The sequence below is a fragment of the Erpetoichthys calabaricus genome, chromosome 5 (assembly GCF_900747795.2).
Source record: "Erpetoichthys calabaricus chromosome 5, fErpCal1.3, whole genome shotgun sequence".
NCBI classification, from domain to species: Eukaryota; Metazoa; Chordata; class Cladistia; order Polypteriformes; family Polypteridae; genus Erpetoichthys; species Erpetoichthys calabaricus.
In genome coordinates this window covers 135,425,357-135,436,268 of record NC_041398.2, presented here as the reverse complement: position 1 = coordinate 135,436,268, position 10,912 = coordinate 135,425,357, and the positions used below count along the sequence as shown (strand labels likewise).

Sequence of the window (10,912 nt, the reverse complement as noted above, 5' to 3'; positions counted from 1 at the left end):
TGGATGTGTATATGTATATATATATATGTAGATATGTATATATATGTATATGTATATATATGTTTATATGTGTGTGTGTGTATATTATATATATAAAAGACAGCAACACTCATAACAATGACAACACAATTACATTGACAATCATGTTACGTTATTTTTAAAATTTTTCCTTTTCTTTTTCATTACCTCTTTAACACACTACTTCTCCGCTGCAAAGCGCGGGTATTTTGCTATTTATCTATATATATAAACGAGAGTTGGGATCCGAGAGACTGTGTTTGTGTGTTTGTGGAGGGATGGAGAGTTAAGGCAGGTGTTGGAGTCACGTGATCATCTCCCCTCCCATTCACCTCATTTCATTCACTTCATTTCGCTCCAAGCTGAGCTCCGCAGCTGGCACGGTCTTGCTGTTCTTGATTTGCTTTTCACATGGCCAAGTATACGTTGCATGCTCAAGAGTAAGCTCAGCGCACAACTTGGTCATATTACAACCGGAGGGGCGAACTGACAACATGGTATACAAAGAGATCCTTAACAAATAATTATTGGTATAATTTCCCTCAGTTTATTATTTAAAATTTTAAAGCAGTACTTCGCCGCTGCGAAGCGCGGGTATTTTGCTCTCTCTCTCTCTCTCTCTCTCTCTATATATATATATATATATATGTAGATATGTAAATTTGTATATGTGTGTATATATATATATATATATATATATATATATATATATGTATATATGTATATGTATATGTGGATGTGTATATGTTGATATGTATATATATGTATATATGTTTATGTATATATATGGTTACATAACCTCTTTAACACACTACTTCTCCGCTGCGAAGCGCGGGTATTTTGCTAGTATATTAATAAGCACCACATTGCTTTTGACAGTTTATCTTTATACAGTATCTAGAGTGATTGTAGTAATAATGCAAACATAAAGGCAACCGGTGTAGGGGAAGATTGCCATTTGCTCTGCTCTGCAGGGTAATTAGAAGTTAGAGATTATTGGTTGGTAAGTGGCATTTAACCAAAAGGTGTATGAGCCTTCATGCATCTCAGGGATACCCATATTTTGTTAAGTGCAGAAGATAGTAAGTCTCTGTGTGGAGTACGAGGGAGTGATCGGCAGTGTAGAGATAACTCATACGATACTCACGTGAAAAAAGGATCTCTGTGTGCATTGTAAAAGATCAACCCAGCTACAGACAGCCACTGAGACACACAATGTCCAAAAGCACACTCTTTTTTTTTTACCGTTCTTTTTGCACACAATACAGTGACCAACACAATCCCAACAACTCAGTCCTTATACTTTTCTCATTTCTTTTGTTTCTTCTGCCGCCTCCACTCCTCTCTCGCAAGCTTTGTCTCCCTCCTCCTGACTCTGGGTCCCCGAATGGAGTGAGGCGGCCCCTTTCATAATGCACCCGGATGTGCTCCCTGATGACCTTCCTGCAGCACATCCTGGTGTGGCGGAAGTGCTGCATGGGCACCTCGAAGCACTCCGGGTGTACCTGGTTTCTGTTCCGGCAGTACTTCCTGGTGTGGCGGAAGTGCTGCAGTCCATGGCTCTGGAACGATTCAGGAGCCCCCTGGCGGTGGCCACAGCCCCCCACAGGGTTGAGCTTCCAAGCTCTGTGGCCCCCATGCAATCCAGGGGGGCTGCCCTCTTGCGTCTCAGGGAAGATACTGCAAAGTCCCCAGTTGTCTCTCACAGCGTGTGTTAATCTTAAAATGAGAATACAGACCAATCTAGTAACGAATGTGGCGTGGCCAGTCTCACTCCTCCCTCAATAACAGCCCCACCAGAATTTTCATGCCAAAAAAAAACACTGTTCAAGATATCTTGAATTAAAACCACATTTTTTTCCAAAGCATTTCAGATATCCTTCATCCATCCATCCTTTTTCCAACCCGCTGAATCTGAACACAGGGTCACGGGGGTCTGCTGGAGCCAATCCCAGCCAACACAGGGCACAAGGCAGGAACCAATCCCGGGCAGGGTGCCAACCCACCGCAGAGATATCCTTTCAATGGCTTACTTTTAGAAATACATTTTAGTTGTCTCCATTCCATTTCCTTATATATTAAAATAGATTTCTCCCCCATTTGAGATATATAAAAATTTCATATTTGATGTAAAGGCTTGTGAAGTATATTTTAACATAGGCCTATCTTTAAAAATGCAGGACGTTACTTCAAGACATCTACCATTTTGAGATTTCTAAAATGCCAATAAATGTAACTCGAATGCATTTACTGATATTTTCAAATAGTCTTGTTCATTTTGAGATCTCTGAAAAATTTTAATTTGAGATATTTTAAAAGAGAGAGAACATCCTGTTGAAAAAAATATGAAATTTGAAATGACGTGCTTTTGAGATATCTCAGAATGAATATAAGATATGTTAAACTGCAAAAGAGGTCAACGTGTGATTGCTTAAAATGCAATTGAGCTCATTTAAAATCGATAGGAAGTTTTTTTTTTTTTACAAAATTTGCACATGTATTTGAGATCTTTTTAAGTTTACGGATATTTTACTGAGATGTCTTGAAATGAGTTGCAGATATTGAGAAAGCGAAATCTCACTTTAAGATAACTTACCTTCATATTGACATGTATCGAAATATTCATGTAGCTTGTTAACAAGCAATGGGAAACGTTTACCGTCGTCACGTGATCTCTTAAATTGCGGGGAGCCCATCCCGTTCGTTGGCGGGAACGAGTCAATGGCGACGGCCGAGCAGGAGGCGCCTAGTGAGGTGCCAGCAGCCCTCAAACGGCTCGCCAAATACATCGTACGGGGCTTTTACGATCTGGAGCACTTCCTCACATTGGACCTGCTTATCCGATTTTCGTGCATTAAAGAGGACGACCTGTTGCTGCTGCTCAAGTTTGAGAAGAAGCAGTTGCGCTCGGTCCTCGCCACGCTGAAGGCGGACAAAATTATCAAAAGCCGCATGCGAGTGGAGACGACGGAGGACGGCAAATCGACCCGCCATAGCTTCTACTACATAAATTACAAAGTGCTGGTAGATGTAGTCAAGTACCGGCTCGACCTGGTGCGCCGGAGGATTGAGAGCGACGAGAGGGAATCCAGCAATCGCGCGTCATTCCGGTGTCCAGTGTGCTCCAGCACCTTCTCAGACCTGGAAGTGAACCACTTGTTCGATCCCGGCACTGGTGAGTGTGCTGTCAAGGCTCCAGCTTTAACGTTTTTGTTGTATTAACCACCGGGTCCGCTGTGATAAAAGCATTTGAGGGGCTTGCTTGGCTTTGAGTCCGTGGATGACATAGGTCGGTCGTGTGGGCTGGTGTTTGGACGTTTATTTATTAATCATTTTGTTTGAAATTTAACACCAGTATGAGGGAGCAGCGTTAAAACGGGAAAGGTGCACAGGAATTTAAAACGTCTAAATTAAACAAATGTATATGTGGGAGTTGAAATCATTTGTGGTGTAGGTGATAAATTCGCTGCTAAATCTTTCCTGCTCTTACTATTTGCGTGCAGTACTTCAATCTCAGTTAATTTGCTTTTTGTAATGAAATCGTTTGGAGACTTGAAACATTACATGCCTTTGTAAAGTATCAAAATTTCTTTGGGTAAATATTTTTTTTAGCTCTTAAAACATTAATAATTTGGAGATTATTGCCATTCCTTGCAGGTGGTCAATGAACATTTTAGATACATTTTGAGACCATAAATTGAGTTAATTAAATTTTTTACATTTTGCTGTTCTGTCTTCTAATATAGTTATTTGCAAGGCTGTGGAGTCGGTAGATAAATCCTTCGACTCCAACTCCTTAGTTTCTGGTACTTCTGACTCGCTCCTCTGTATTTAATATGCTAATGTATTTTCCATGTTGATTAAAGGAAGGCGACATATACGTCATTTAACCACAGAACTACTGGCTAGGAAGCTGACTCTCTACCGTATTGGGTAGTTTAAACAAAAGATAAGAACCCCTGAACACACATCAAGCCATAGCACACACCTACACCTACATCATTACACTTGTTTACACTCAAATGAACTTGTTAAACACATTATATCTGAAATAAAATAAACACTTTTTTTGTAATGTACCATAATCCAGATTACAATATGTGAATGTCAGGTTGTATAATAGCTCAACTGAACTTCACACTAGTAGTAACACAACTATGCACTGGGCTTTATTCTTACATCAGATAAGTACTTAATTATGACTATTGTTTGTGAAATGGGATATTTGAAGTTGCTGTATTTTTTTTTTTTTTTCCATTTAAATTTATTAGGAGGGGCGGCACGGTGGCGCAGTGGGTAGCGCTGCTGCCTCGCAGTTGGGAGATCTGGGGACCTGGGTTCAATTCCCGGGTCCTCCCTGCGTGGAGTTTGCATGTTCTCCCCGTGTCTGCGTGGGTTTCCTCCGGGCGCTCCGGTTTCCTCCCACATTCCAAAGACATGCAGGTTAGGTGGATTGGCGATTCTAAATTGGCCCTAGTGTGTGCTTGGTGTGTGGGTGTGTTTGTGTTTGTCCTGCGGTGGGTTGGCACCCTGCCCAGGATTGTTTCCTGCCTTGTGCCCTGTGTTGGCTGGGATTGGCTCCAGCAGACCCCCGTGACCCTGTGTTCGGATTCAGCGGGTTGGAGAATGGATGGATGGATTTATTAGGAGTCAGTCGGTACATTTTTGCCGACTCCGGACTCCAGGTACCCAAAATTGTCTCCGACTCCACAGCCCTGGTTATTTGTACATACTGTATATTAAATACAATGTGATCTGCCAAAACATTTTTATGTTGCAGTCTTGATTTATGCATGTGTTCTGTTTTATTGCTTTTTTTTAATTCTTGTCATTTTTCTCTGTAACCTGTTAGATTTAGTATTTTGTATAATATATTATACATTAGTGTTCTGCTGTATCTTTAAATGATCCACCATTCTGTGAGTTCTGTAGGAGATCAAATAATAAGTGAAAAAATCCATCTACCCCTACCGAAATCCTAAACTTAACCTCACAAACCGGGCAGCAACAGTAACCTGGGACTCTAATCTTAATAAAATTAACTCTTTGGAACCTAACCCTAATATTAAAATTAGTCTCCAAAATTCTAAGGCTGCAGGCACATGGCACCTTAATTTGCGTCACAATAATGGAAAAGTACCATCCAGTGTTCTGAGTTTCACAGATACATTTTACCCATGCCTCGCATCTACTATTGGTGTCGACTTTAAGGTGAAGATTGTTTTGGTTAATGGAAACAAAGCAAACCTTGCAATATGGGACCGTGCTGGGCAGTAAAGATTCGGATCGTTAACACTTAACTATCGAGACACATGGTGTAATATTAGTACATAATGCATCGAGTCGAGAAAAGACACTTTTGCCAAGCTGCATAACTGGTTAAACAAACTACAGACATATTGTACAAGGAATGACCTTGTCAAAATGTTAGTTTTAACAAAATTAATAAAGAAAACTGAGAAGTGAACCAGATGAGTAAGGTTGACCGACAAGGGATATCGATTTGGTGGAAGCTCTGGTGGATAGTGCGTACTGCTGTAGAGATTTGAAGGCTTTTTTTATTCTTGTGTACAAGATAAACCCCACTTAAGAGACATGAAATTGCAAACATCTGACATTTACTATTATCCAATCCAAGAGTGTTCATTTTGTACAGGGGTAGTTCAGAGCATGTCGGGCACAAGATATGCAGCAAAAATACCAGTTATTAAGTAAAAATGCCTCCATGCTCTTCCTTTGCAAGGACAATGTCATTTAACATCTCTTTGTGTCATGTCAGCAGATTTTTTACTTTTTATTCTGTAGCCCGGGCTCTTTTCTCATTTATACGTTAGCACAAATATATCGAACAGAATCATTTTATGTTCCTTTCATCATTTTTCATAGACCCCGGCATGAACAGGACTGCTGCTGTGCACATCATATTTAAATGCAATGCATGCTTGAGAATGTCCTTTATCTTAAGAAGTTATTAACTTGAGAAGTTAATTGTCTGAAATAACATTTAAATTATGGTTGTAATCCTCCTTGTAATCTTGCTGAAAAGAGTTTAAGCACCACTTTCTGTTGAATGCATGTTGTCTTCCTTTTCTGCGATTTTTTTTTTTTTTTTTTTCCTTTTAATATTCACACTTAAATGTCAAATATGTGAAATTTATAATGTTTAAAATATACATAAATCTGGAGTGTAAAATTAGGCTTACTAGATCCTAATGGTTCAAGTACCCTTTACCCTCTAAATTACTGTATGTCTTATTACAAAGTATATCTAGGTAGACATCTCTTGTAATCAGAAGAACATCAGCGTTTTAATATCCTATGCTTTTTATTTTTTTGTTTTCTCCCCTTAAAGACCTGTCTGAGCTACTGTACCTGTTTTCTATTAGTTGTAGGGTTGTCTGATAATTATATTAAACTCTCACATTAATATAGCATCCCTCAAATAATGATGATTCTATTCTTAATTTTCTGAACACTCTTCCTGTACATATTTGGAATAGAAATCCATCACAGGACAGTTTCGTTTGAGAGCGAGTGATACCCATTTTCCTAATGAAGGGTCCTCCTAAATCTTGGCTTAAGGACATTCTATTTATGTGTCAGTTAAAGAAGACAGTCTGCTGTAATTATCCACAGCTTTTATGTAATGTTCTTTGAATTTAACTAGTCAATCCTCTAATGTGCTATACTAAACATACACATCCTTTTGATGCATCCAATGAACATTTGACATGAATAAACTGCAGTGGAGATGGACAGTCAAGTCTTGACATGCTGTACTACCATGTGTTTTGAAGTGTGGCCAGGTAGACCAAATCCCATCTTGAATACTTGTTTAATTTTGAGTTTTTGAACTGTGTATGCCTCCCTAATTTTTTTTTAATTTGCTGAATCAGGAGAATTTCGCTGTATCTATTGCTGTGCTGAAGTTCAAGAAGATGCTTCAGCTTTGCCAAAACAAGACTCGAGGACACTACTTGCTAAGTTCAATGAACAGATTGAACCTATTTACCTGCTTCTTCGTGAAATTGAGGATGTTGTTCTTCCTTTTGAGCTGCTTGAGCCAGAGCCAACTGAAATATCTGGACTAATGTTAAGGTACTGACCAGTTTTCCTGACCAGTGTTTTTTTTGTCTGCATTTACAAGCTATCAGGTAGATGAAGTATCATCTTATTTTATAACATCTTAGCCTCTTGTGCACAGCCAACTAAACATTTAATATTTGACAGTGTTTCGTTGTGGTGGAAGTTTTAATCGTTACATTTTATTTAAAGTAATCCAGTTCCATTGATGACCTAAGCAATGCATGTTACTGTAGATGTATAAATGTTCATATGGTATAGCATACTAGTGAATGAAATGCTTTGGGGTGGTGGTCACTGTGTAATGTATTAGATGCATTAAATATTGATTTTTAATGTTTCACTTGATTCACTAATGGTATATAAACCATTCTTGGGTTTACTACCAAATTATTTAAGAAAAACATGGATGCCAAACGCACACAACCTTCTGCTAGTCTTAAAACCTACATAAAAACGTATGAGGGAAAGTTCAAAAAGCACTGTTTACTGCATAGAGGAACATTGTGAATTTCCCATTGGGATTAATAAAGTCTATCCATCCCATCTCATCCCATCCCATCCCATCCCATCGGATGTTCTGAAACATTTTAGCCAGACAAGTATTGATGACACAAACCTAATGTTTCAGATGGCTTCCAAAAAATAACATACAGTGGTCCTGCTTCTGCAAGTAACTGTTGCCATTTAAACCTTAAGTTTCCAGCAATGTAGAACTGATTTTTAGAAAAAAAAAAAGAAAAAATCTATAGAAAAAATAAGAATATGAAAAGCTTGAAGCCAGGAATTGTTAGTTATACAATACTTTAATCTTTTTTTTTTTTTTTTTTTGCTGTACTTTAAGCATGGATCACATGCAGCCATCTTCTGTGAAGAACCGTCCTGAAAAGTGGTCCAAGAATCGGTCAGTTTTTAACATGTATGAACAGGAGGTAGTGGTAAGTTTAAATGACTCCACATCTGAAAAAGTGCAGCACGTGCAGAAGGTTGCTAAAGAGTGTCCCATTTGGATGACGCAAAGCACAGTGGAGGAAGCCCCAGTTGAGACTTCAGAAAGACAAACTGGTAAGAGGTCCTTAATTCAATTGTAGTTCTAGGTACCTCAAGGTTGGGCATTTACTCCTTTTTGATTGTGACAAATCATAACAGGTATTGTGTGTAGGTGTATCTGCACACACCCTGTCAAGACAAGCTCATTCTCTAAAAGCCGCCCCTGGGTTTTATATAAAAATATGGTGTGACTGGATTCAAGGCAAGACTTAATTTATTGGTGAGCATAGTAGTAATTTGCTGAACTTTGCTGAATTAGGCCACTCTGTCTCCAGTAACATCATCTAGAGACATCTCGGGAATTACCAGACACTCCTGTCTTTCAAGAGATTTAATCCCGATAGTGTGTCCTGTTTCTTTCCCTTCCCCTCTTGTGGGATTTGCCCTAAGGGCTTTTCAACCACTTGCCAAAACTGGCATCTCTTGATCTGGGGAAGCAATGGTTCTGTTCTTAGAGCTTCACCATATCCTGGAGACATGCCAAAATTCTTGTGCTGGAGTGTAATTTGATGTGTTTAAACTTGTCATTCTTTAGATTGTGGCCTTTGGACAAGGCACTAGGTGGGGATCAAGTATAATGGTAGTCATCTTTTAGGCAAGAGTTAGATAAATCCAGAAATCCTAGGCTTTTTGGAATTAAAGTATGGAACAATACTTTTTCTGCATATATTTGTTTTTCTTACCAGGGTTAATATTATTAGTTCATTGGAGTGCCTTATGCTTGAACATGCTTCATACAATTGGCAGGAGTGAAACCTTCATGCTATAGATCAATTCTTGTTTTTTCCTAGTGACTTAGCTTGGCTTTTTATTGATGATCAGAAAATTCAGTTTTACAGTAGGAATAATGGGAATTTGGGGTATAAAGATAATTTCAATCCTTTTTTTTTTTTTTTTTATATATAAAGTGGCTTCAATCAGAATTAAATATAATCCTCATTTAAATGTAATGTACCGTACAAGATTATTGATCAAAGTTTTGGATGTAAACTGATTCATGGTTTATTTTAAATACAATTTTTACAGGCTGAACATTTATGTGGAACATACAATGAATTGAACGTTTTAACATTGTGCAGAAAAAAAGATGAAAGGAAATATTATGAATTGTGTAATGTTTGTTTGCGGTAACCTCCAGAAAAGCAGATGTAATGATGTAACATTACCCTGACACTTTTTTTATGGGTGAAGAGAAATGTCTAATTTGGAATTTTGTTTTGAAAATGGCAACAAAGTTGGTCAAAAAGCATATTGTGCAAATGGTTGGTGCACTGCAAGAAAACTAGCACGCAACCATCAATTTAGCCGCATAGTTGTTTACAGAGTGTGCATGAAAGATAAGCTAGGAGCACCAATGATTCTAAATGACCGCCTACATCCCAGGTAGCAGCAGTTATTTTGTGTCAGAATAAGCTGTCTCTTATCCATGGGACACATACATTTACTCGTTTTTGAACAGCAAAACAAAATGTACATATTCTTTGAACTTAAGTTATGGAAAGTTGCTCTGAACTATGAATCCATTGCAAGCACTGGCATCATTTTTTGCAAAATGTGTTTTATTTGTAGCTGGAGCATATGATGAAAATGGAAATCCATCAGAGCCTGTAAATGAAGTGATACAAACCCTTTTAATTCATGAGAAGAAATCTGTGAGCAACAAAGTAAAGGCTCCAAACATGAGACTAAGGGACTCCTCTGAAAGTGACACTAGCGAATCAGAAGAGGAGTCCCTGCAGAGCACTTCACAGAGTATGAAATCCATGTGCACTAACCTGGATGAGGCAGAAGTGGATGACGAGACACCAATGGTGCTTGTTGCTGGTCAGCCACACTTATACAGTGAAGTCAGTGAGCATCCTGAACTGGTTTCATTTATGACTCCAGAGGAAAAAGAAACCTATATTCAGATTGGAAAAACCATGTTCCAAGCTATGTATGACTAGTGCAATATTTATTTAAGATGAACTTTGACAAAGCTAATTTGATTTGGACACACTGGCATTATTTGTAATTGTATGTAATTTGAGTAGTATGTGGACTTCATTGCCTTTAACACTTGATTCCTTGTTTTTCTTTTCCAGTGTTAAATATTATTAAAATATTCTGCTGGCTAGAGGGTATGTCAGACTACTCTGTGGCACTTAAATATCAAGAATTTTTCTTACACATTTGCTGCATAATCAAATGACTTTAAGTGCTATTGACTGGTTATGGAAAATATGTCTTATGATAAGTGTACCTGATACAGAAAAATAATTTGCACTTAATATTTCTTTACTGTTTTGTCATGTGATGGCACAAATAAAATAGAATAAATTACTGTAAGCAAACTGTTTCTGAAATTCTGTGTTTCTGAAATTCTTAGTGAATAAAATTGCAAAGGTGCCCATGTCCAAAATCTATATTTCTGACTTGCCCCTAGAGTATTTTGAACCTCTAGATTGCTACCAAATTAATTTAGTGTTGACTGGATCACAGAACAAAGCAGTGATTTTGAACAAGATTTCCGTACCATGGTTAACCAAGCAGGTGTACTTTTGTGGACTTCTGCCATTTTTTTTCTAGTGTTTCACTGTAAAAATTATTTGTATGGTAGATGATGGGCAGTGCTATAGTATGTTGCCTTCAGCTGTAGATCTCTGTAGAGTCATTCTTTTAATCCATCCATCCATTTTCCAACCCGCTGAATCCGAACACAGGGTCACGGGGGGTCTGCTGGAGCCAATCCCAGCCAACACAGGGCACAAGGCAGGAACCA

General features: G+C 38.3%; 1 protein-coding gene across 1 annotated transcript; it reads left to right on the top strand.

Moving 5' to 3' along the window:
• The first annotated feature begins 2,701 nt into the window (after positions 1-2,701).
• Positions 2,702-10,446, top strand: LOC114651954 (general transcription factor IIE subunit 1-like). The gene is made up of 4 exons (XM_028802084.2): positions 2,702-3,193; positions 6,915-7,116; positions 7,946-8,166; positions 9,721-10,446. Exons 1-4 carry the CDS (start codon positions 2,740-2,742, stop codon positions 10,095-10,097), a joined length of 1,254 nt encoding a protein of 417 aa, XP_028657917.1. The 5' UTR covers positions 2,702-2,739; the 3' UTR covers positions 10,098-10,446.
• The last annotated feature ends 466 nt before the right edge of the window (positions 10,447-10,912 follow it).

What these genes read in the sequence shown, in the direction of transcription:
- LOC114651954 (XM_028802084.2), top strand. Translation starts at nt 2,740, where the DNA reads ATGGCGACGGCCGAGCAGGAGGCGCCTAGTGAGGTGCCAGCAGCCCTC. An exon ending in CTTGTTCGATCCCGGCACTG is followed by an intron (nt 3,194 to 6,914) that starts GTGAGTGTGCTG and finishes TTGCTGAATCAG; the next exon opens with GAGAATTTCGCTGTATCTAT. An exon ending in GACTTCAGAAAGACAAACTG is followed by an intron (nt 8,167 to 9,720) that starts GTAAGAGGTCCT and finishes TTTTATTTGTAG; the next exon opens with CTGGAGCATATGATGAAAAT.